The sequence below is a fragment of the Colius striatus genome, chromosome 29 (genome assembly GCF_028858725.1).
Source record: "Colius striatus isolate bColStr4 chromosome 29, bColStr4.1.hap1, whole genome shotgun sequence".
Classification (NCBI taxonomy): Eukaryota; Metazoa; Chordata; class Aves; order Coliiformes; family Coliidae; genus Colius; species Colius striatus.
Genome location: NC_084787.1, coordinates 890,214 through 916,307, shown reverse-complemented (window position 1 = coordinate 916,307; position 26,094 = coordinate 890,214). Strand labels below are relative to the sequence as shown.

Below are 26,094 nucleotides of genomic sequence, written 5' to 3'. Positions count from 1 at the left end.
CCCTGGGAGCCCCTCAGCATCCCCTTTGCTTCTGGAGCAGCAGCATCAGACCCTCCCCAGAGCCTCAGGGGAGTGATGTGCCAGCAGGAGCAAGGGCCAGGACCCCTTCTCTGTCCCCACATCCCCACCTCAGGGCTGCTTTGCTGCTGTGGGGGGCACAGGCAGGGTCTGGGGGCAGCAGGACCTGGATGGTGCTTCCTGCAGCTCTGACTGGCCCCTGGTCACACGGCTCAGAAAACCTTCCCCCTGCCTGGAAGGTCCCTCTGTGACCCGAGGGCATTAGTCCTCTGTCCCAGACACACTGAGGTCATCATCATCATCATCATCATCATCAGCACCCTGCCCGGCAGAGCAGGGGCTGGCCCAGGGAGTAAGGGGCAGGGTTAAGGAGAGGGCAGCAGCACTGAGGACACACCGGGGCTGGGGAACTGCACCCACATCCCCTTCATCAGCTTGGGGGTCCCCAGAGACAGGGACCTGCAGCCCAGGCCCGAGCTGCCCCTCCCCAGCTGCTGAGGAAAGGGGTGGCTGACTCAGCCCTGGGCAGACTCGTCACCCCGAGCACGGGGCCGTGACGCGGCCGAGCGTGACCCGGGAGGGAAGGAGGGAGCAGAGGGAAGGGGTGCAGCCCAGGCCTGGGGGGGTGAGGAGGAGGGTGAGCACAGGCCCAGGCCAGGGCACAAACCAGACACAGCTTTGGCAAAACAGAAATAAACCAAAGGGAAAATATCTTGTTGTAAAATCTCTGCTACATAAAATCATCTGTGGGAGCCCTGCAGGAGGCAGCCGGGCACAACCACAGCCACCCCGCTCCTGCCCAGCCCCTGCACGCTGAAACAACCCCCCAGCACTGGAAAATGACACAATTACCCACGTGGGAGGTGACAGGAACGAGCCTCAGCCCCAGGGGAGAGGCCTGGAGCCCCCTCTCAGCATCCCCCCTGGTCCTCAGCCCCTGCCAGCTCACGCCGTTACTGGCTTCTCCCTTCCCCAGCAGCTGGAATCATCCACAGCAGGACCCCAAACCGGGGTGGGGGGACACACAGAGCTGGAAGGTGGCCCTTGGCAGCCCTGCAGGGCCTGGAGCAGGGTGGAAGCACCACAGGTCAGCCTGGCTCCCAGCACAGAGCTGGGGAAGAGGCAGAGCACAGGCCCAGTTCCTCAGGGAACCTTCCTCCTCCTCCTCAGTGCTTCGTGTGTCCCTGAGCAGTGGGCACTGCCAGCCCCAGGGGGAAGCCCTGAGCCCTGCAAGGAGGAGTCAGACCCCAAACCCATCACCTCTGAGCCTGGGCACAGGGGGGGCTCAGTGCAGTTACCACTGGGAGCCCCTTTCCCTGGGTCACTTTGGAAATGGGGCTTGAAAACCCCTAAAAGAACTTCAAACCTTCAATTTGAGCAACAGGAGAGGGAGGGGGACAAAGATAATGCTTTTTGACCCCCCTGCACCAAGAGGAACCTCTGTGGGGCCCCACAAGCGCTGAAAGGTGACAGTCAGCAAGGGCAGGGGGTCACAGCTGCTGGGTATGGCTCCAAAAGCTGCTGGGGAGGGGTCTCCAGGCCCCTCTGCACCTCCACAGCCACAGGGAGGAGGGAGGAAAAGCCCAGATCTCCTCCCAGCCCAAACAGCTCCCAGCAAAGCTTCTTCCCATTCCTGCAGCTGGGCCAAGTTTCCTTCCAAGTCCCTCTTTTCTTCCAAGTCCATCTCCAGCACGAGGTCCTGCTGCAACTGAAGCAAGGCTTGCCCCTCAGACTGTTCTTCCAGCCCCTCCACACCCTGAAGAGAGGGAGGTTTTGGGGTGTTTTTTCCACTGGAGGAGCCAGAAGGTTCAAAGTCAAGGTTGAAAGTTAAAAAAAGACCCCCAGACATGTCAAAAAAACCTCCCTCCGCTCCCAGCCTGTGATGTGGTGACAGGGACAGCATCTGGTCTGAATTGTTCCTTAAGGAGATGGTGAGGAAAAGCAAATGCTGCAGTTTGAGAGGCTGCAGTGAGAATGCAAGTGCTCAGCACAGCCCAGGGCAAAGCTGCAGCCTCCCTGCCCGGGCAAGCAGAGCTCCAGCTGGCAAAGGCAGGCAAGGAGCTGCATCCAGGTGGGCTGATGGTACATGGGCAGCACAAAACCCTTGTTCCTCCTGGAAGCTGCCCAAAAGGCTGCTGAGATGTTGACTTAGAGGCCACAGCAGCTGCACACAGACCACAGAGACCTGCATCAGGTTGTGATGGCTCGTAACTCTCGTCCCTCGGAGGGAGGTCACAGGTCACACCAGGCTTGTCTTCATTGCATGGCTGATGGCAGAGAGGTGGCATCCAAAGTGACCCTGAGGTGCTTCAAACCAAGCAGCCAGGCTGAGGGAAGGGTGCCAGTCCTCCAAGGTGGCCCAGCTTGCAGCTGGCTCACGGCCAGGATGCCTCCCCTGGCCTCGGGCAGGGTGACAACGCTTGGAAGAGCTTCCAATGTTTAAAACCCAAAAGTTACAATATTCTGTGTTATATAGAAATTAAAAAAAGGAGAGTCACATATATAGAAGGTTGAAAATCAAACCTGTGAAAGCCACCTGGTGAGTCTGGAGGGGGAAGTGTCTGGAACCCAGACAGGAATCCCTCTGACCGAGGGTGAGTGGCTCCGGAGCACGGGGCCTTCGCTCAGAGCGTGGCTGCTGCTCTGCTCTGCTCTGCTCTCCCAGCACTCCAGTCCTGACACCTCCTGGGCAGTAGCACCACATGAGGAGATGCCCAAAACCACCTCCTCCTCCTCCTCCTGCACGCTGGTGGGCAGGGCTTTGCCTCCAGAAGGTAGGAAGTGTTTAGAAAGTTCATCAGTCTTTGAAGAGAAAGACTTGGGTGTTTTCCTTTACACAAGGGGTGATACAGAGCTGGGATTTGCTGCCCCTGGGACTTAGTTTATTCTGAAAAGGAAGGGAATATGTTCAACTCAGGGAACTCCTCGTTGTTGTAGTTGGGTCCTTGATCTCCCAGCATCGTCAGCATGTCCTGTGAGGAGACAAGGAGAGAGCTGTTACCCAGACTGGAACACCCCAGGCTGATGTAGTCACACAGGGGGGGTGTGTCCCAAGGGCAGGCAGGGTGTGTGGCCCAGGCTGCAGGACAGCAGCACATCTGAGGCCTGAGCAGTGACTGCAGTGGCTCCTCTGACAGCAGGAGGAACCTGAACTCTCAGGGGCTGTTGCATTGGGGTTGGGGGGGTGGGGTTGCACATTTGGCTTTTTTGTTCTTGCTTCTAACTCTTCCAGCTCTAATTAATTCAACTGTGGAGCTGGTAGAGTTTCACTGTGACCCTGCAAGGGACCAAAGGCACAAAGAAGGTCCTGGCTGTGGCCTCTCTGCCCTCCCCTCTCCTCAGGTTCCTCACCAGTTCGAGACCTCACCAGACAGCATCAACCAGAGGGTCAAGCTCCAAGGTGCTTTGGCCAGCTGCACACGTTCCCCCAAGGCCAGTCCCCCCCAGTCCTCAGCTTAACAAAACCAGCCCCATCTTACTGAGAAGACCTCGGGCTGGCTGGGCTGTGGTGGCTGCACATGCTGCTCCCCTGAGGCTGGGCCATGGTGCTGTCCTTGCCACTGTGGCCACATGCCCACGCCGTCGGCTGCCCGCGCCTGGAAGGGGCCGGGGGGCTGCGTCGTCTCCGTGGCTGCTGCAGAGAGAGAAGAAATCAGCCAAAACGATTCCTGGGTGCAGGGCTGGGGGCTGGCTGAGCCTTTAAGGGAGCTGGGGAGGGCACAGCTCCCTGTGTGGTGTCTACTGGTACTCACTGAAGCCCGTGCCACGGCCGGCCAGGTTGGGGTACGCGGCGCCGGTGGGGGAAGCTGCAGAGGCTGCGGGTGCTGTCATGGGGCTGAAGGAGGACGGGGTGCTCTGGAATGTCCCCATGCTGAAGGAAGAGGGACGAGTCTTCACTGCCTGGGATGCCACTTGCTGTAAGAGAGCAGGAAACAGGAGAGATGTGTTTGTTCCAAGCCTCAGCTGAGGTGAGAAGTTGCCAGAGTGGCCACAAAGACCTGGGCTGTGGCCAGGCCGGAGCCATGGGCTGAGGCCAACGGGATGAGGTTCAACAAGGGCCAGTGCTGGGTCCTGTCCTTGTGCCACCCCCAAACCCAGGCACCGCTCCAGGCTGGGGCAGAGGGGCTGGAAAGCTGCCTGGAGGGAAAGGGCCTGGGAGGGTTGGTGCCAGTGGCTGGGCAGGAGCCAGCAGCGTGCCCAGGGAGGCAAGAAGGCCAAGGGCAGCCTGGCTGGGCTCAGCAGCAGCAGGGCAGGGATTGTCCCCTGTGCTGGGCCCTGGGGAGGCTGCAGCTCCAGGCTGTGCTCAGTGCTGGGCCCAGGGAGGTCTGGGCTCTGGTACCTGAGGTGTGAACGTCGGCCGTGTCCCGGGAGCCCAGTTGGAGCCGCTGACCTGAGCCGGGGTGGGGTGGCGCGAGATCTGCGCCAGGATGCGACCGGCTGCCGAGGGCTGCTGCTGCTGCTGGATGATGCTGACAGGAGGCACCATGCTGCTGCTGCTCCTGCAAGGCACAAGAGCCATTCTTAGGGTGTGGAGTGTCACATAGCAGATGGAGAGGCACAAACACCACCTGTGGAGTTACTAAGAGAGCCCAGAAACGTGAGGGAACGTTGCTGATGCTGCTCTGAGCATGGCTGGCAGCAGCTGCTGGGTTTGTGGGCAAGGCCACTTGCACCCAGCTGGGTTCTTGGGCTTACAAGAGACATGGCTACCTGCAGAGAAGCCTGGGCAAGCAAGAGAGCAGGGGGATACTGGGGAATAGGTGGGAGGTGAAGATGAGGGAGAGGACCTGCAGAGCAGAGGAAGGGCTATGCTGACTCTGCTCAGCCTCAAAGCTCCCACAGCACTGACTGGGGTAAAGCAGCAGCAGACAGGAGAGGAATGGGAGCCCTCCTCACCACCACCCCTCAAAGAAACCCATGGCCCTCTATTTTCTGCACACATTGTACAGGAACACGTTTATGCACCATCCCTGCCATGCTGGGAACACTCAGCTGTTGCAGAAGGACACACAAACAGAGCAGGAACAATTGCAGGACACTGACAGCATCACCCTGAGGCCACTCAAAGCACAGCAGATGAAGCCTCACCTGAAGTTCTCAGCCGGTCGCGACGGGGTGAAAGCGTTTCCCTGGGTGAAGAGGGGCTGGTTGGCAGGCACTGTGCTGGCAGGAAGGGCTTTGCTCTGGTCTGCAGAGAGAGACCCACTCACCTCAGGGCTGAGGAAGTCTCAGCAGCACAACAGGGACAGGGACTCAGCTGCAAGGGACATGCCCAAGTGAAGGAAAGGCTGTTTCATGCCAAAGCCAACGTGACAGTTCCTTATCCAGACATGGGCTCCAGATGGTTTTGGAAAAGCTTAATTTGGTTTCCTTTCTGTTCTCTAATAAACTTGCATTAAGGTCCCCTGGGGTCAGAGCCTCTGCTACAGAGAGAAGTGCTCTTGGAGGGAAGGATCAGACTGAGGTAGGCAGCAAGAGCAGAGCAAGGGACACACCTGACCACCAGCTCCTTCCCCACAGCCCCACGGCCTGCAGGACAATTCCCTGACCCAGCAGCACATCAGCAGACACGGGAATTAGCCACTTGGATCAGACCTGGCACTGCTCTGCCAGGCCTGGGCTGCCACACACAGCCAAGCTGAGCCTCTGCACCCAGCCTGCTGTGATGGGCTTAGGAAAGAGCAGAGAGCACTCAGCTTGAAGCCCAAGATCAAAGCCGTGCTGCCTGGTGAGGCAGCGCTGCCCACCTGTGCTGATGCTGCCGTAGATCTCACCGAAGCGCGGGTCTCGCTCCTGGTTAAAAAGACTCTCTGTCTTCTCCAAGGGCTTGCTGTGCTCTGGGCCAGCAGCAGTCACAGGCTGAATGGGGACCTGTGAGCAGGTAGAAATGAAAGTCATCAGTGCCTCGAGGCTGAGGGAAGTTGGGGGTCTCCTGGGGAGCAGCAGGCAAGAGGCCGGGCTGCTCTGCAGACTCCTGTGTGTTTTATCAGGACAGTGTGGACACACAACGCAGCAGGCAGACCTGGCAAAAGCCAAGACTGAAAGCCTCCCTCTCAAACTCTCAGCAGCCTCAGGTCAGCCCTGTGTGGCCACCACTAAAGCCCAAGCAAAAGGCAGCTTAAATAATGCAGGTGGACAAATGGAAGGAGTAACTGAAACCGCTGCTGACTTACCTGTGCGTGGTCGTAGCCAGCCAGGCTCTCTCTCCCTGGGACCACTTCCAGCTCTGTCTGCTGTGGTGGCTGCTGCTGCCTGAAATAGAAAGTCTCTGTAACAGGAGAACACTGGCTGCTAAAAACCATTGCCAAGGGAACAGATACTCTGTGGTTACACCAAGGATTCACTAGCCCAGAGGAGTTCATTGCTGCAGAGAGGAAAGTTTGGGTAGGAATGCTATTTGACAGGAGGGCAGAACCAGCAAGAGAGGCACAGGAAAAGGAGCTGAGCACCTCCTGACCTTGAGGGCAGCTGTGCCGTGCCCATCTCCAGGGGAAGGTTGACACTGTGCCCCAGCTGGGGCCTCTGCATTGAGTTTGACAGGGCAGGACGAGACTCCTGGCTTGAGCTCCTTTAAAGGAAAGAAAAAAAGAAAGAAAGGGAAAAAAATGGTTTTAAAAACTACCAAAGAAGAGTGAGCAGCTGGCCACTGTGTGTAGGACAGCACACCTGCCTCAGACAGGGCTGGAAACTCTGCTTTTGCTAAAGCTGCTCGAGTGAAGGATCCTTCCACTCAGTTTCTGCAGCCCCTGACCGGGAGCTGTCACGTAACGCAGCTCTGAGGGCTGGGGGCCGAAGGGCTCTGCCCCCTCCCACTCCATCACGAGCAGGGGAGCAACTCACAACCTGCCCCAGGAGCGTGGCCACATCTGCATCATCCTTGAAGCACAAGCAAAGGTTGTGGGAACTGAAACCCCCCCAAGATTTTCCACTCAGCTCAGTGTCAGGCAGAGCCGGAGCCTGCAGACACCACCAGTAGCTTTAGGTTTTAAGCCCCTGAATTTGGTGGAGTTCTTTCTGCTCTCATCAGAAGTCACATAAAGTTTGACTCCCCCAAGAAAGGAACACAAAAATCCAGCGTTTTTGAGAGTTCTTTTGTAAGCTGCTGCTTCAGGAGCACCTGATCTCTGAGATGAACCAGCACAGGCAACCCAGCAAAGACACACTGAGACAACAGGCAGCTGGAATGCAACGAGCCACAGCCTGCTGCTGCCCTGGGCTGAACGTCTGCCGTGCTCATGGAAGGCACAGGATGGATGTGGCAATGGAGGTGTGTGGGATGGATGAGTTCAAAGAGATATCTCCAACAGCAGGAAGGGAGCTGAGGCCTGGATGGGAGCTGCATCGGATTCCAGCCCCGTGCTCAGTCCATGGCTCCACAGAGCCGGAGGAATCTGGCCCTGCTCAGCTCTCTCTCATCTTGTGCTGACAGAAGCACTACCTGGGCTTTAGGACTTGGCTCCTTTGAAAAAAAAACCCCATAGTCCTGGCTTTGCACTTGCCCACAAGCAATGCAGCCCCTGGTTTGCCTGGCTGCAGACTCCATTTGCTGCACCCACCAAGCTGAGGTCACAAGTTCCTTTCTGTCAGTTCTCTCTGTTCCTCTGTAAGGAGCCTGGAGCTCGCTCCTGGGGAGGGAGAGCAGCTCTGGCCACTCCCAGCCCTCCAAGAGGGACAAGACAGTGAAAAGAGAGCAGCAATGAGAGTGGTCTCCCCATTGCAGCTCGTTTCTAAACTACAGCAGTGGAGAAAAAGAAGTGTTCACTTCTTCCCATCAGCTGCAGCCAGTCCTGCTCATGGGAGAAGCTGCTGCTCCCCTGGACTGGCACAGAGCTCCCTTCAGACTGCCCCGATACTCGCTCCGATGCAAACACACAGACCTGAGACTTGCTCCAGTAACCAGAGTTAAAAAAGGCACTGCTGGAGCTGAACTTTGGCAGCTTGCTAAGCCACACAAGCCAGGCAGCCAAAGGAATTTCATTTCTTGCATTTTATAGTCCTCTAGTGCCTGCCACAGCCCAGGAAAAGAGCGCTGAGGGGACCTGGCAGTTCCTCCAGGGCCTATGGGGAGGCCCCGGTTCCTACAGCTCTGGGCTCTGGTTCGTGTGCTGTCCCTGGGGGTGGGTAAGGCATTTCCATGTACATACTTGACATTGGTGTTGGTACAGATGATGTACTCAATCTCATCCGAGTAGGGGTTCTGGAAGGTAAAGGAGCTGGTTCTCATCCAGAGCCATTCCCGGTTTTTGGATCGGAATCGGAACATGACTGACAGAACCTGGCCTTTTAACTTCACCACCTAAAAAAACGCAACGCCGTCAGTAGAGCCCGGCCACGAAGGTGCTGGAGAGCAACCTGCTTCTGACAACCCTCCCAGAGCCTCACGATGGCCCAGCACCTCCAAGCCTACGAGACCTTTCGTCTCCCCACCGCCGCCGCTCCCTTGGGCCGCCTGCAATCCCGAGGGACGGGGAGGGGAGTCTCAACCCCCACCTCTGCCTTTCACTTTCCTTATCTCTTTGCACTGGTGAGATGTATGAAAAAGCCTCCAGTCAAATGAAGCACATGCTGTTGCTTCTGGATTCCAACTAATTGGACAAATGGATATGAGAAGCTACTTTCTGGAGTCATGAAAGCACAGGGGCAGTCTTACCTGCCCTGCCACAAGTCCAACGCCCTCAGAAATAAGAGTAACGACAACAGGGCAAGCAAAGCACATCCATTTCGAGTTCTGCAGCACTGGGCTGGGCCCTAGAGATGAACCAGGGTTTCAGCCACAGAAGCATGGCATTCGAGTAGGCACTTTGTAGCCACGTCTCTGGCCCTAAAAGCAGACTGGACTAGCAGCCAGAGGATGAATTCAAGAGTTAGACATCAGATGCTTCTGGTTTGTTTTGCACATTTACAAGCTGTGTGACTGTATCTGTAACTGTTTGCCATTGGGCAGAGGAGAAATAGCCAAAAGGTTTCTTTTTCTCTTGGTTTTTCTGATTGGTGTCACTGCTTTGCAAGCACCAAGGCAGATCCCACGCTGGGTGAGATGCTGCACACCAAGTGGCAGCCAAAGCCTTTTACCTGCTGGAAGCTGTCCCGCAAGAGCTGCTGATCTTCCGGGTGGCAGAAATCCACAATGTCTTTCCCCAGAAGTTCCTGATGTTGAAGTTGTTGAGAGAGAGAGATCAGATCAGTTCATCTGGCAAGCAGACCCCCATTAATCCCAGTTTGGACAGGTAGTTGCTGTCCCCCTCCTCACCAAATCCCCGTTACACAAACTGAGGACAGAACTGGCAGGCTGCAGCTTAAAGAGAAGCACAACAGGGGCTGACTAACGTTTGATCCCTGACTCAAATGGAGGCAAACCCAATCTTAATTGACATTAGACAAACTCCAGAGCCACCCATCCTCCCAGTGATCAAAGCACTTAAAAAAGCACATGAAAAAGCAAGTGGTGGGTAAGAAACACGTCTGGTTTAGGCCCTGGGCATCGTTTCATCGGAACTGCTTGACACACAGAGCCACAAAGCACAGGAGAGGGAGGAGGGAAAAGTCAGTTGGAAGAGCAGTTCTTTCTTAGAAAGCTCCTGCCATGTCCTCACCTGTGGCTGGTAGCCAACAGTAGCCACACAGCGGTGATCGATGAAGGTGAAGATGCCTTCGGTGTTGTGCCGGGAGATGAACTCAGTCGGCTGACAAACGTTGTTCATGTCTGTGCAGTTGGGTGAGCTGGTGACCTGCGAGGCAAGACGTGTCCAGCGCTGCCCAAGTCTGCCACAGCTGCCTCCTCCTGAGCAGCCAGCCCCGTGCACTGGTGTTTGGGGCAATCAGGGAGCTTAGGACAAGGCAATGTTGAACCATCAGATGTCACCCACCTGGAGCCTGCCGATAGCCACGAGGCAAAACTTGCTGCCCTGGCCGGCGTCGGGGTCGTCATCGGGCAGGGAAACACCTGAGAGCAGAACATTGCAGCAAGGTTAATGCAGGAACAGTGCTGGTTTCAGAGGAAAGAGGCATGCAGTGCTGACTTTAACACATCTCTCCACCCTGCTTTGTAATTCCATATCCCCATGAAGGAATTGGGTGAGTTGCCTCCCCCTTGAGCGTTCAAGACCTCTGACTTTCAGCCCAAGCAAGAGCATCAGATGGAGGAATATTTGCACCCTCTACAGCATCCAGAGACACACATCTCTGATCCAGCATCTGCAAACATGAGCTCAACCCTCAGAAAGCATGAGACACGAGAACAGACAACTTGAGAGCGATGCTCTGAAGAACAGCCCCAACCCAACGCTCGGCTCAGAGGTTACCTGCAGGAGGCCAGGCCTTGATGTAACCCGTGCAGTGCACCACCACGTAGTGAGGCTCCCCGTCTTTTGCTGCACCTAAGCCATTCCTTGGGACAGAGAAACAGCCTGATTGTGCTACATATTAGAAACTGGGGTGAAGTGAGGCAAGGTTTCTGCTTGTATGTTATTAAAGCTTCCACTGAATGTCTTCAGGGTAAAAAACACAACACAGACTTAACATAAATGCAAGAGATCCAAGAACAGAATAGGCTGGAATCCACCTCCATTCAAATCAAGAAGGGACAATACACAGTGTATTGTGTTGAATTAACTTCAAATCCCATCTTGGATCAAAGAAAGATTAATCTTCCCCAGGATTATCCTCCTCCACATGATGGTACTTTGGTTCCTCTACCAGCAGATCCACAGCTGGACTAGTCCACCCTACACGTGCTCACAACAGCGTGTCCCCACTGCTCTGACGATGGAGCTGGAGCTCCTTCATTCCCACCCCTGCAGAGGGTTTGCCCATCTCCTTTCATTCCCATCCCTGCAGAGGGTTTGCCCATCTCCTTTCATTCCCATCCCTGCAGAGGGTTTGCCCATCTTCTTTCATTCCCACCCCTGCAGAGGGTTTGTCCATCTCCTTTCATTCCCATCCCTGCAGAGGGTTTGCCCATCTCCTTTCATTCCCATCCCTGCAGAGGGTTTGCCCATCACTCTCACTGTTATTTACCTGCAGCGATTCCTCATAAAGCTGAGACGATTTACAGAGACTGGATCCACCGAGCTGTTGCCACACCTGTACCAAGAGGAGAAATGTCAGGGGAAAGGCTCTTCCCTTCCTTGGTTAACATCAAACCTGACTTGGCAATGCTGAAGAAGAGGAAGCACTTTATAACCATGGCAAGAACCTCTGAATCTCCGTCATGCAAGGGAAAAGCCCTCAATCTACAGGCTTCCAGGGAGGTGACACATGGGGTCAACACAAATTGTCTCTTCTGCAAGTCTTGAGAGTCAGAGGGCAAAGAAAGAGCTCAAGAGCATAACCATGAGTACTGCATGGAAAGCTCAGCCACATCCTATTGTGCCTATGTCAGAATGAGCAAAAGCAGCTGAAATAAAAGCATGAAGAAGTCAGGGAGCAAGTTCAGTTTCAGGCTCCAAGGAGATTTTCCCAGGGAATCTCTTGGTTACCTCATTCTGCAGATGAAGGATCGTCGTGAGCCCATGCACATCCTCATGGACTGCTGCCCCTCCTTCTTCACAGTCCCTGTCTTCAAGTCCAGGATGCGACCTAGAGAAAGAAGAAGAAAAACCAAGAGCCTGCTGCAACACGAGTCCTTCCACCAAGGCAGGCACCAGGGAACGTACCAGGCAGCTGGCAAGACTCAAGGGTCACCGATGGTACCTTTAGATGCATTCTCGGGGGGGGCTGCAGGATCCTTGTTAGAAAGGCACCAGGGTTTGGTTCCTTCTACAAAGGGAAGGTTTTAATCCAAGTCCTCTGTAGGCTTCCCACGCTGCCCAGCCCAGGCTGACCCCTTCCCAGGCTGCTGTACCTGTCAGGGCGTTCTCCGAGGTGGAGAGCTGTTCCCTCAGCTTGCCCACGTCGTCTGGGTGCACCTGGTCGTACAGGGTGCTGCCAAACCACTCTGACTGGGGCTGGTTCAGCACAGGAGTCACAGAGTCAGAGACGTACACCACCCTCCCAGTCTCACAGGACACTATGAACAGGAAGCCATCAGCTGCCTCGAGGATCAGGTGTTTGAGCTCCTGCATTCAGACAGACACACGCTCTTAACTCCCCACCCAAGCAGCTGAAGCCTCCTAAACCCACCCCAGGTGCTTATCTCCCCCTATCCCCCTCCCCTTTAATCCCCCCCACACCACCACTGAGGTTATTTCCCACAAAGCAGCGTTGAGCCAAGACCTGGTCAGTGAGAAAGGAGGGTTTGTAGGTGCCATCAGTGGAGGTATTGCCCGTGCCACGCAGCGACTTCATGTGAGACACAGCCATGCGCAGGATGGTGAGCTTGTCTGGCTTGCGGGCCAGGGCACTGCAGGTGGGCACCATGTCCGACAGCTCTGTGATGTAGGCAGTCATCTTGTTCCTTCGCCTACGTTCAATCTCACTGTGATTTTCCCTGCAAAGAGCCCAGGGAGGAAGAGGAAGGACACGAAGTTACCAACAGGCCAAAGGCCTCAGGAGTTTTCCCCACGTCAAAAACGGTTCCGACAAGGCCAGAGCGCGAGACACAGAGATGCACCGGGGCGGGTTAGACGGGCTGCAAGCGCCTGGCATGCTGGGCGTGCACAGCAACAAGTGCAAGGAGGAGAGGCTACAGCTGGAGCACCTTTGCTGCAGGCAACAGTCCCAGAATCCTGGGATGGTGGGGGCTGGAAGGGCCCTGCAGAGCTGCTGCAGCCCCAGCCCCTGCTAAAGCAGGTTCCCCTCGCTCAGGGGGCACAGGAACGTGTCCAGTGGGGTTTGGGAAGCTCCTGAGAAGGAGCCTCCACACCCTCCCTGGGCAGCCTGGGCCAGGGCTCCCTCAGCTCAGCACCAAAGGACTTTCTCCTCACTTGAAACCACATCAGGTCCCTGCTATTGGGTGAGGGCAACAAGCTAGCCTCAGCTCCTTGGCAGAGAAAGCAGCTTCCACATCAATTCCACACCACTGCAGCAAGCCAAAGGATTTCTTCCTTTACCACAGCCTCTGCTCTCAAAGTGAAGGTCATTTCACTTTGCTGTCAGCTTAAGACAACTCATCTGTTGCCTGTCCAAGGAGGAACCAAACCCCCTCCACCATCCCCTTTCAGACACTGACATATCTCCAATAACCACACAAGGAGGCCCAGGCTGCAGCTGAGACTTGGGCACCTACACGACAACAGATGAGCCTCACCTTGCAGTGCCTTTATGAAGACACTTCTCAGTGACATCCAGAGCCTGTTCTACAATATCATGGTGGGAGGGAAAGCTTTAAAGAAATACACCCAAAGTCTTTACAGCTCAAGGCCAATGTGGATAGACACCTGGGTGGTGCCACAGGCCTCTAGAGATGCAGCACCGCCCACTTCAAGAGGCTCTTCACACCTTTCGTGTGTCTGCCCACAGGGCACAGTCCCCAGCAGCCCCCTGAGCTCAGAAGATAACCTGCTTAGACTTGGTCCTTTTTATCCAGCCTGTGTATTTAACTGGGTTAACCAAGGTGGGCTTTTCAAAACAGAACTGAGAAGCCAGGTTTCCTACAAGGAAGGATCTGATGTGAGGAAGCACACCGTGGGAAATGGAATGTGATGAAAGTGATGGAAGGAACACAGACAGGCAAGAGGATTAAAGAAGATAAAGAAGAAAACAGCATTTGTCACTACCAGGTGTGTGCAGTGACCCAGTGACCTTGCTCCTTCCTGGAAGAAACTGATGTTCAGGAAAAGAAGTGCTTCAGTCATCACACTCACCTTTCATTCAGTTTCTCCAGAGTGCAAATGAAGCTGCCCCTCACTACACAAGCTACTGGGAAACACCAGACTCACCCCACTGCCAAATACTCTTTCCTGCAGGCTCTTGCATGCCAGTGACAAGGGGCTACAGGGGCCAAAGTGGCAGTGCTGCACTGAAAAGCACTGCTGTTTGCTGGATCCACAGGCCCCACCTCTCCCCTTATCTCCTCAAGTATTTCAGCTATGCAGGCCTCAGTTAGGAAAGGCTGTGTCTGAGGGTTCTGCTTTGTTAGGAAAGGCTGTGCCTGTGGCTTCTGCTTTGTTTTCAAACCAGCCAGCAAGCCATAAAACTGACCAGAACTGTGGCATTCTCATCACCCAGCACAATCTTTTTTAGTCCTGGACATTGCTTAAGGACAAGTCCAAGTGCAGAACAATCCTCAGAAGTTCCAGGGTAAGTTTTGTAAGCTGGCAAGGAACACAACAAGCCTTTCCCCAGGAACTGCCAGCCCTCTGCTCCACGGCAGCACTGAGCTGTGGGTGGCAAGCAACAGAAAGGGTGACTGCAGCAGTTGATTTTGCAGCTGAGAAGGGGGAAGGGTGTGCTTGGAGTGGGGTGTTTTACTGACACACACATCCCCCCTAAGCCAGACACACACATTCAGGGGTATGGCTCTGGATTAAGGGTGCAGCAATCCAGATGATGGCTTTGGCTGGTTCAGCCACAGTCCCTCATTGATTACCAACAGGAACTTGGGGGTACATAAAGAAATCCTGTTCCCAGTAGTGCACAAAATGCCATCTTTCCTAGAGTTTTTAAGAGGTGGGAAAAGCCTGAACTAGTACAGTTTTTAGTGGCTCTTTTGGTACTACAACAGCATTCCTGCAACAAGGCCTCACCAAGGTGAGAACAAGCCTGTTGGCACCTCCATCCAGCCCCAGACAAGCTGTACTTAGCATAGATGAGCAAAGCTACAGCATCCAGGGGAAGCAATGGCCCAACCATGCTCTACCCTGTGGTCTCTGGCAAACAAATCCTTTTGTGTATTCCCCACAGACATTCTCACAAGGGCACTAAATGCCTTTCCCCTCCTAATTCTAGAAGTCTGTTAGGTTTCAAGTCCTCTGCTGCAGCAGAGAGGGAAGGAGGTGGGGTGAGGAAAGAGAAGGGATGCCTAGAGAAACATTAAGGAAAGGAAACACTCTGCTTGTCCATGCTTGAGATCTCCATTCTCCTACCTGGCAAGTCTCTCCTTATCCGCTGAACTCTGCTCATCATCAGACCTAAAAATAAAATCAGCGATCTAAGCTGCAATGGAAAAGGTTCAGAGGAATGAAAAATGGGAAGATGCAGGAGGAAAGGCAGCCCAGAGCCATGGCTGCTGGGAGGAGAGATTCCATCAACCACAGCAGGGCAGTGCCTGCTGTCAGCATTGCTGTGAGGGTCTGAGATGCTTACCCAGGCTGTAAAATGGGCAAGGGAGAGCTCTGTTGGACACATAACCCAGGTGCAGCTCCTTCTGCACAAGGTTAATGGCAGAGCTGGGAATTAAGAGTCCCAGGCACATTCAACTGCTCTTCTTTAAACACTGCCCCTTTGGCATTGTTAACAAAGCAGAAAAGCAGATTAAGGAAAAAAAACCCAAATCCACACCCAGTGTGAGATCCCCAGCTGACAGCACACACTCCTGCAATGCTGCCACACCAGCACCATCCAGGACAAGAGGTGGCCACAGGACAAACAGCACACAGTGACCAAAAGGTATCCAGACACCCCCACCAGCCTGCATGCACTTGGCTTCCAGGGGAGAGGAATCTGCAAGCCTGACCATAAATCTTCCTCCTTGAGGTTTGGCTGCCTTGGAAAACAAATAACCCCCCAAAAGCTACTGCCAAGAAAGAAGGTCTCACGTGTGTTCACCAAAGCAGGTATGTGAGCTCTCAAAAGGCTGAGCATCTGCAGAGTGGTGCTGGGGATTTATGGAGTACTGGAGGTGTTTCCAGCAGCACCCAGCTGTGGTACCCTTCCACTTCCAACAGCTTTGAGTACAGTAGTTAAAAAGAGTCATGTTCATGCCCACACTCTGCTTGGGAAGTATTTCTCTTTTCAGATGAAAGCACAAGGGTCCTGCTGATGCCCCACCACAGACACAGCCTCTGGGCTGCAGCAATTCAGAACAGACCAGTTGGTTTCTGTCTTTGCCCCTTCCTTGCCTACCACACATGTATCAATCTGGAGGACCAAAGGCCAGGCCACAACAGAGGGCACAGGGAGCCAAGACCCCACTCCAGCTCTGTTTTTAAGCTGAAGGGCCATGGAGCTGTCTGGCCCTGCAAGTGCTTGCCTACAGCACCTGCTTTTTTTGGTGTTTTGCCTTATCTCAGCACTTAAATGCATTCTGATGCTCTGCTCTGCCTCAAGTTCCCAGAGCTTAGGACTTGCACTAGGGAACAAAAGTTGGCAAAGTCCTTTTGAATTTGCTTGACTTCAGAGCAAGTCAAACCACTGAAAAAGCTGGAGAACCTCAGCTTGGAAGTCCCTGCTGGCCCTTTGGCAAGTAATGGCACGATGATGACCTGAAATCCTGGCTTTGCTGATTCTTTTTGCATTGAGTCTGACACAGGTGTGTGGCTCTGGCTGAAACATTCCAGAGCAGACACTTTGCAAAGCATTTCCAGACTGCTTGCTTCTGTGTACTTCAGTGAGACCAGGGGGAAAGACCCCTGCACCCAGCATCACCCCTGGCCTCAGTCTCCTTGCCACAACACAGTCTCAGGACTAGATGATACAGAGCTACTGTCAGACTGCCCCCATATCAGAAGCAAAATGTTGCCTAAAATGTTACTGTGCACTCTGATCTCCAAGAAATCCCCCTTGACAGAGCAAGCTTCTGGACAATTGCCCTGCAAAACACACAACCCACAACATTTGCCAGGAAACCCTGTTCAAGTCAAACTTGAACTAAGCATGAAACTTGTGTATCTGCAAGTTTCTTGAGCAAGAGAAAAGAATGAGAGACCAAGGCAACAGCTGAAAGAAACGTGGGAAAGGAGGAACATCATTTAATTGCACTCGTCATGAACTGGTCCAAAACACATCAGTGACAACATCTGGAGCCCTTGGTGAACCTTCCTTCAAAGAGAGACAATCTAACTGCTAGTTAGAAGGGTGCTGCAGGATCTCTGTTAAGCTTCAAAAGCTGCATCACAGCAGATTCTTACCTGGCAAATCTCTCTTTATCATTTGGCATCGGGTCATCATCACATCTAGGAGAAGGGGGAGAAGAAGAGTTCTTAAAGCATTTACACTGATTCCTTTCCCAGAGACACTGAGAGAAGAACAAGGTTTAATAAATCCTGCCAAAAAGGCAAACCCTGCTGTGTGTAGGCAAGCCAGAACCACACTTGCCTTTTTCTGGTTAAACCTTGGAGATGTTTCCCACATCACACTCTCATCACGGGCAGGGGCATCATCCCACTCCATTCACACACCATCACACACAAAGACATGAGTTAAACTGCACTTTGAAGATAAGAGTTAGCCCAAACCAAGCCCCTCATCCAAAGGAGGCAGAGCCTCCATGACCATCTCAAAGCAGCTCCACAGATGCCTTTGACTAACATATGGAACTGCAGCACCCTCAGAGCTGTCACATCCTAAACCACGTACATGAGAGCCTCCAACCCTTCTGCATTCCATATGGACAGGAGATACTTGCAGCCTCGCCAGCTCCTCAGGAGTTCAGGATGTCTCTGTAACTCAAGCATCCTCCCAGCAGAGCAGAATTAACACGTGGCTGAGGCATCTTGCTGCTGGGCCAATAAGCTATTTGGCAGAAGAGTTTTCTCCACAGTCAGAGTCAACAGCTCCTCCAGCACTGTGCTGGAACTGCCAGTGGATTGTTGGAGCTGTTTGATCTTTTGAGATGCTGGTATCAAACACAGCAACATCAGCAGGGAATTCTGCACCAGTGAGGGCTGGTGAGGCTGGCTTCTTCAGCTGCCCTAACCTCACTGCCAGGCTTGCTGAGGGAGGCTCGAGATGGAGACTGCAGGCAAGGACAAGAGGATTCCCTCCCAGCCACAGCCCCCCTCCAGACTCACAGACCCCATGTGCACAGCAGCTTTGCTTTGGCATCAGCTGCAAAGATGGAGGAATACTGCTGACTAGGAGAAAGGAAAGCATTTAAGGAAGCAGAGCACTGCCTTCTTCAGCCTCTCCCTGCATCCCTTCCTGCTGCTGGAGAGGAAAAGACACATGAGCAGCAAGCTCCTGCTCTGGGGGATGCACAGACACATCTAGGCCACACAATGGAAACTTCTGGGTGCGATGCTGTCCCTCACCTGAGGAATTTACTGTTCCCTTCTCCATCATCATCAAAATCAAGCCTGAAAAACAAAAGAAAGAAGCTAATTATTAATCAAGTAGTTTCTCCTTTACAGGTTGCTTTTCCATCTGCCCCTACGGGGATGCAGATGATCCTTGAAAGGAAGACTCAAGTCATCCCAGGGGCTGACATGAAACAATCCACAACATGTAGAAGGGGGTTTCTGTCAGAAACAGAGCAAGGAAACAGCTTGGAAGAGAGAAAGCCCACTTGGAGCACCCACTGAACCACAATCTCCTGTCCCAAAAGCTCTGCATCTCATAGCAGTGATCTGAAGCCCGACAGGCTGCACCTACAAATGAGGCACTCTCCCCTCTCACTGGGTTGGCTGTATTTTAAAAAACAGCAGGGCAAAACACTTCAAGAGTTAAAAGTTCATTCTGGTGAGCTGCTCAGTCCAACAGCAGCCCACGTCACTGTGTTTGCTCTAATGGGGTCAAAACCCCCTTCCCAAGCAGCTCACGTGGGAGGGCAGAGGGAAGGCTTCTCACCACACTTCCTGTCAGGATGGAATCTGGCGTGTAGACACAGTGTGTTTGTAACTGAAGCATGAGGAACTAGCAGCAGACAGCGTGGGAGTAGCAGGAGGGGAGTGGGAGCATCAGCAAATGGAGGTGAAGAAAGAGTCTGAGTGACTGGAGGTGGCAGGGAGAGACTTTAATTAGCTTGAAAATTAAGAGGAAATTTCTTGTGCCAGGAATTTAAGAGCAGCCACTTAAATATCCTTTTAATTTGCAAAGGCATTTTTTAGGAAACAAAAATCCTGCCACAAGCACACTGCAGCTTCCCCCCACCCTCTCCCAGAGAGAGCAGTCACAAAGGTCTGAGAAAGCCCCCCACCATTCCCCTTGCCTGTTCCTCTACCTCCCTTGCAGCAACTGGCTTGTTGTGCTGCCTCAGAAACTCCTGTGTCACCATCGTTCCTCGGTGAGCAAACCCCTTTCCCTGTGAGGTGCAACTCAACTCTTTAACCCTCTCTTCATATGTAATGCAGAAGCCAGCTTTAATGCTTATAATCAGCAGAAAGCACACCTCTGCAAAGCACAAGGACTGGATAGCACACACTTGAAAGAACCAGGAAACTATCTGCTTCGAAGTAGACAAGTTTCCTCATCACAAGGCTGATCACTCAAGAGAGAGAGCAACACTTCCTCAAAAACACCCCCCAAAAAAGTGAAAGCCACAGGCAAGCAGCCACACACTCACCCTGGGCGCCTCTTGCTGGCTCTCTGAACGATGGCTCCTCCAGCTTGTGCCCCTGAGCCGGGGTTCCCGGAGCTGACGGCTGCACCCAGAGAGGAAACATCTGATGCCATTTCTAAACAGGAGAGGGGGGAAAAGAAAAGAAACCACTATGCTGTCAAATCCCCCTTCTGCTTCAGAGCATGGAGTGTACTCCACATATAGCTCCCAATAAAAGCGACTGCATCTCGGCATCTGACGTGGGGGGACCTTGTGCAGCGTGTTTCTGGCTCTTTCATCTACTGCCTCTCCACAGCCTGTGCTTGGGGTCCATTCCCAGCCTCCAGCACATGCTGTTCTCATAAGCTCCAGAGCTGAGATCGCTCAACTGTGGGCTCCTTTTCAGAGAGAGGAGGAGCTTGATGTGATGGTGGTTAGGGGCTGAATCCACTCCCATCTGCTGGCTGCACGAGTGTGCAGAAGGCGAGGAGAAGAGCTGTGAGTTTGCCTAAAAACATTAAGGCCACCTCTTGGAGAGGGTTTATTTCCCAATCCAAGAGAGAAAGAATTTACTGAGATGCTCAGAGGGACCTCAAAAAAAAGTCCTTCTGCTCTTTATCAATACTGACCTGTGGGCACAGCAGGCAGCAGCTGCCTACCTCACCCAGAGCTCCAAGTGAGGAGCTAAAAGCCTTGTGTTGTACATGTAGAAAGACTGCACAGGCAGTAGGTACTTTTAAAGAGCTGAAACAGTCAGGTAATGCTCTGCAGAAGAAAGGAACTATTCCAAAACAAGTCATCTCTGTGCTCATTTTTGTGGTTGTGGGTTGTTCAGTCTGCTGATAACCAACTGCTAGACTGCAAGGAAAAGCGTTGCTGCAGCCAGAGAATCTCTAGCACCACCTCTGCAAACTGAGCTGCCAGGAGTGCCTTGAAGGCAGACAAACTGCTCCTGCTTCAAAGTGGAGGGGACCCAAAAAAGGGAAAAAAAACTACTCCCCTTCCTCCTCCCCAACCCCAGATGAAAAAGCCTGCTGCTGGGGCTCCCAAACCACAGCAAAGCGGTGCACCGACACCGAGCTGCTGCTGCACGAGAGCTGCCGGCACGGTGGGACAAGGCAAAGAACCCAAGGCAGGTTTAACAAAGATGGCAACAAATCCAGGCTCAGCCACAACCACAAGCATGTTGCTCCTCAAGAAAAGGAGAGCTCTACCCTAGAGAGCTCCTGTGCAGCAGTGCCTGCTCGCTCTTCTCACCTCAAACATAAACCAGCCTTTTGTGTGCACAGGAATGGAAAGGAAAATGCTGTTTCCCAGCATCACGGGTACATCTGGGCTTTAACAACTATTTTTACACTCTCTGAAGTCAGGTTTCAATCCAACAGTGGTTTCAGCTGAGCAGAACCTCCAGAGGGGGACAGTGCTTTGCTCTGCTGAAAGCAGAGTTGTGTTTGTGGTGACAGCTCTGTGGCTCAGAAAACATGCTCTGAAATTTCTGGTATTTCTTCCAAAACACCAAGAATCTTTTGTCACAGAAACATCCCTCATCTCTGTTACTGCCTGATCTGTTTTCCTCCAAGCAGCAGGCCTTGCTGAAGAAGTTCCTTCCTTCCCAGTCCATAGAATTTCCCAGGAGTGACTCAAATATGGAATGAGGATCCAGCTCAATGCCCGGCAGTTGAAAGGGCCAAGACCAACAATCCCAAACAGCAGCAGGAGCCAACACATCCAGTCTCAACATTAACTACAGCACCAAAGCACAAGAGTCTTCTTGGAAATCTCAGAAAAACCCCAGAGGACAATCAGGTATGGAAACAAAGATTTCTTTTGTTTCTTAACAAAAACCCCAGAAGATTGAAGTCAGTGGTTTACGAGATGTGACTGTGTAAGGTCTCTGATGGGAAATCGGTCCCTATGTGATAAAATCAAGTCAGCTCATGTGATGCACTGAAAATAAAAGGAGGCTGACCTTCCTCACACCCCATCCTCCTCCACACTGGGACCACAGGCCTTCCCCACCCCTCACTGCTCCCTTTCACTGGCCTGGACACCTCTGTGCCCTGCCTGAGGTGCAGAAAAGGCCAATACCAAAGGTCTTTGATCAGTGGAACACTGCCCCAAGCATCAGGAACCAGGTCTGAAGGTTTAACCCTTTTCCCCAGGAACCTGTGGCTTTTCAACACACAGATTTAAACATCATGGCCTGGAGAGAAAGAAAGTCTCTGGAGCACAGCAGATAATCGTTTTATTAAGGAGAAGAATTTCCGCTTTCGGGTGGGGGAAGGAAGTGACACTGTGCTGTTCCTCTGCAAATCAACTTTTAAGTGGGGTTGAGGGGGAGGGACAGTGCTTTTGTTTGTTTTTAAAGGCCTCCTCTGAGCCTTTGCTACTTCTAAAGAGCCCACTGCACGGGCACTTCACTCTGAAACCGCCTCACCTCATGCTAAAGCTGCCTCCTCAGACACGTTTCCCTCCTGTTGTACAAAATGCCCTTTCACAAGTGAAGGAACATAAAATTTGGTCAAGTGAATTGGGAATATTTTGTCCTGCAGGCTGAGGGAGAGCATCAAAACAGTTATGCAGTCTTTCATGTGACTCATTAGCCTCTCACCCCAAAAGCTGGGAGCACGTGGGGCAGGCAGATGGAGTGAGCAGAACTCTGGTTCTTTCACCCTTCAGAACTTCTAGGGCACTCAAAACAAACTGCAAAGGTTCCTTTCAAAACTGCCCATTTCCCCACCCCTCAATTCAAAGGAGCTGTAGAGCAACATCATCCTGAGGTCAGCATGGAGTTGATGGGACCCAACCCAAGCTCTGACAGCTTCCCACAACACAGCTGGGCAGCAGTGAGGAGCTCAAGCGCAACACCCCTGCTCGGCCTCTGCTCCAGCCCTCTCCCAAATCCATCCTTGCTTGCCTTTAACATCTGTTGCATTTAATTAAGGCCAGAAGAGATAAGCAGAGGCAGTGCAGAGAAATTGCAGCTCCTCCTTTGTAACTGAACATGGATCTGCAAGTGCAACCACAACTGAGCCAAGAGACCGACCCAGAATAGAATAGGCTGGAAGGCAGCAAAGGGAATGTCATCCCAACTCCCAGCCCAGCTCTCCTGGGAAGGGCTCTGTCGCAACTCCTGGCGTCTCAACAGTGAAAAAAAGCTTCAGAAATCAAGTCCCCAAAATGCTTCCAAGCTGTGATTTACGAGCCAGGCCTGCTGTAGCTCTTCAATGTATTGTTATTGTCCCAAGAGCCAGCGGTTCCTGCTGCAGAGAGAGAGCGCTTTTCACATCTGGTCACTCACCAGGCTCGGCATCAGCCAGCACATTTCAACAGGTTGAGTTGAAGCTTCACTGTCAGTGTGCTTCCCAAAAAGCCCAGCACGTTTAGAGCAGGCCTGGGAGCAGGTAACAGCTGCTGAGATAAGCCAGCCTGACTTGAACCGATACTCGCACCCCACGCGGGCTCCGGGCTGAGCAGCGCACGTGCCTTTGTGTTTAGTGTCTCAGGTACCACACAGAGGTTTCTTTTTTAAGTCACTGGGGTTTTTAGGTTGTTTGAACTTCCCAAGTAAGGCCAGCTCAGTGCTTTCATCCCCATGGGAACCTTCTCCAAGCAGCGTTACAGAAATTAAGCACAAACCCACAGAAGAGTTGGGCTCTGCCCTGACCAAGCGTCTGAAACTGCACACTCATAAAAATAACTGTTGGAAGGGCAGCTGACCAATCATCCTCACATCCAGACAGCACTGCAAGTGTCCTAAGAACCCACGTGAACGGGAACCTGAACTCAAGCTGCTGTTTGAACACTTGGAATAAGTTTCAGCTCATTTCCTCTCCAGAGAGTTTCACCCCACAAATAAGCTCCAGCCTCCTTCTGTGGTCGGTTTGCCCATCTTTCTCCCCAGCCTGCTCGAGCTGTGGGGACATCCAGCACATCTAGGGACATCACCCAGTACTCAAGGAGCCCTCAGGTCCCTTTTTCAACACCAAGGAAAAGACCATCCAGCTTCTAAAGAAGAGTTTCCACAAGTTCTTTCCTTCACTGGTGATTTTTACGTATATGATGCTTATGCAGACTGAGGTTTCTACCCTGAGTTTGAAGGGCCCAAGCTAAGACTGGTCACTTATAGATATTAAACACAGATGTGACAAGTTCTTTCTCTTCTCCTGGCAAATTTGTTTAAAACAGGTTTGCAGAATCCCACACAAGCCCAAAGACTTCACCGACACAAACACTTTGCCACACACTAATAGTTTTAAGCCACGAGCCTCTTCCTCTCTCATTCACTGGATTCTTACAGAGTTGGCTCACAACATGCATTTTCCATTTCTTACCCTAAGCTACAGCTTTCCTCTTTTTTTGCTACATATCCTTTTTTTCCACCAGGCTGCAGAACCTTGAGCTCACACCCCTCTGGCTGCAGAGGGAATGAGCTTCCTGACGAGCCCACAGCACCACACGTCACCAAGGTTTTACTACATGGGATCCTCTCCCCATTTCATGGGATGTTGCTGCAATCCAAAAGTGTTCCTGGCTGCAGGATGGGGTCCCAGCTTCGACAGCTCTGTTTCAGGGATGGTTTTGCTAAGCTGGACCAAGGAGTCTCCTTTAACGTGCCCTCTCTAACTTCTGATGGCTGAGGAATTTCAGATCGCTCTGTGAAACCACAGCCACGTTATTTCCAGACACCAAGCGCCTCCGAATCACCACAGACAAGTGACCCAACATCTTTTCTCAATATTTAAAGCCACAAAAGCTTCCTTTAGCATCAGAAAGGGGGGGTAAAAATCCCTTAGAAGTTACACTGAGCAGTCCTCAATAAACCTGAACATGTCACACGAGCCCAGACCTCAATCAGCCTCAAGCCACAAGCAAGAATAGTCAGAAACCACAAGCCAAAAAAAACCCCCAACCAACCCAGAAACACAGAAGCTCAAATTCTGATCTCAGTGACCACATTATAAATCCACTTCAACCTCAGAGACACGGGAGCATTCCAGACACACGGTAATTTCAGAGCCATTTCGCCAGAAATCTGATACAGATCAAAAGATCCTGATTTCACTCAGCAAGCGCCAGTTGTCACCAACGTCCCCTGCTCCCAGCTGAGAGCTACCCCTCAGTTACCAACCTGAAGGAGCAAAAGTGGAAGGAATGGTGTGCTCTCTGCTGAGAGGCACTCACTCACAGCCCTGGTTAAGCATCAGGTGTTTAAAAAGAGGTGGAGAGGAGATTCATACAAATCCTTTGCAGGTTTTGTCAGTTGCTCATTGAGAAAGTCCCAGTGAAATATACAGTGGGGAAAAGAAAAGGGAGGGGGTCTAAACCCATCCTCAACCCTTAAGGACAATAAACACATGTGAGTGTCACTAGTGCCTGCTCTCTGGGAGGGGGATGATGGAAACCAGAGCCCAGCAACAGGTAAAGCTGAGCAGGCATGTGCAGAGCCCACAGCAAACGCTGATGCTCAGGGCATAGAGACCAGCATGGACGTCTTCCTTCCCGACAAGCTCACACCCTGCTTCCTCCTCCACCTCCAGCTCACCTCCTCTCCCAAACTGCCTGCGAAGGGCCTCCTGGAACAGCTTCTGGCATCTGACAGCCCCCGGGCTCTCCAGGCCCTCCCAGAGCAGCCGGGTGCCTCAGCACCTTCTCCCCGCACTGACAACTTCTTCTGACGGCTGTCCCCGACCGCATCCCACCCTCACACCCTCCTCACGTCCCTCCCGACCCAGCCCAAACCCTCCAGCGAACATCCCCCACGCTCCTCCCCCGACCGAGCCTCCAGCCCCGGCGACCCGGCTCCGCGAAAGCTTCCAGCCCCGCCTGACACCTTCCACCCAACGCAATACTCCCACGGCCCGGCTCGGGCCTCCTCCTTCCCCCAGCCTCTCCTAACGGTACCAGCGGCCCGTCCCACCCTCCCTCACCTCAGCAGCCCCTTCCCGGACCAAGGGCTCCCTCGGGCAGCCCCATCCCGCCCCGCCCCCTCACCCCCTCCGCAGGACTCCCGCGGGCCAGGCGCCCGCCCGTGCCCTCCGCACCCCGCCGGGCCCGGCCGCCCCTGCTCACCCGGGTTGGCGGCGGTGGCTGCCATGGCGAGCGGGCGGGCGGGCAGCTCGGCCGCCCCCCGCCTCCCTCCGCAGCGCCACGGCCAAGATGGCGGCGCAGGAAAACCCTCAGCGCTGCCGCGCAGCCCAACGCGCCCGCCGGGAGGGGCGGGGCCGAGGCCAGGCGCGACGCCGCGCTCTGATTGGTTCGCTCGGGTTGGGGGGGCGGGGGAAGCACAGCCAGCAGGGTAGGGTGAGCGCGGCTGTGCCCCGCCCCTGACACGGGAGGGGGCGTGGTTATGCGAGGGGGCGTGGCTACGGGGAGGGGGCGGGGCCACGGCGCGCGGCGGGGCGGGTGACGTCACGGGTCGGGGGGTTTTTTAGTCGGAGGACAGAAATTGGAACTCGTGGGGATGGCGACGTTTTGCTGTGAAATAGAAGCTCTTGTGTAAAAGAGGGGCGTCTGTGCTCGTGGGGGAGGGCGGAGATAAGGAAACCCAGGGAGCTGCGGGGCTTTGGGGGTGTTTAAAACCGTTACAGGGCTCGTGGTGAGGGGATTTCGCAAGAGGCAAACGGGCAGCTGAGGTCAAAGCCCAAAATGTCACAATTTCACTGAAACACTGAGTCAGTTGGGTTGGAAAAGCCCCTGAAGCTGCTGCAGTCCCAGCCCTGCCCAGCACACCAGTAACCCTCAGCACCTCAGCCCCATGGCTTTGGGATCCCTCCAGGGCT

At 53.5% G+C, this 26,094-nt stretch overlaps 1 protein-coding gene across 10 annotated transcripts; it reads right to left on the bottom strand.

Moving 5' to 3' along the window:
* Positions 1-711: 711 nt before the first annotated feature.
* Positions 712-25,523, bottom strand: ARNT (aryl hydrocarbon receptor nuclear translocator). 10 transcript variants are annotated; one of them, XM_062016410.1, is made up of 23 exons: positions 25,385-25,523; positions 19,337-19,448; positions 18,087-18,131; positions 16,965-17,009; positions 14,982-15,026; positions 12,232-12,445; positions 11,861-12,074; positions 11,710-11,775; positions 11,496-11,595; positions 11,035-11,100; positions 10,320-10,405; positions 9,885-9,961; positions 9,612-9,746; positions 9,091-9,165; positions 8,163-8,314; positions 6,476-6,586; positions 6,192-6,270; positions 5,766-5,889; positions 5,107-5,206; positions 4,358-4,517; positions 3,771-3,933; positions 3,498-3,652; positions 712-2,990 (listed from the first exon to the last, which is right to left on the bottom strand). In XM_062016410.1, exons 1-23 carry the CDS (start codon positions 25,407-25,409, stop codon positions 2,901-2,903), a joined length of 2,439 nt encoding a protein of 812 aa, XP_061872394.1. In that variant the 5' UTR covers positions 25,410-25,523; the 3' UTR covers positions 712-2,900. The 10 variants fall into 10 exon arrangements, with proteins under 10 accessions (XP_061872394.1, XP_061872402.1, XP_061872398.1 ...); XM_062016418.1 differs by having other exon boundaries at positions 3,498-3,649; XM_062016414.1 differs by lacking the exon at positions 6,476-6,586.
* Positions 25,524-26,094: the final 571 nt, after the last annotated feature.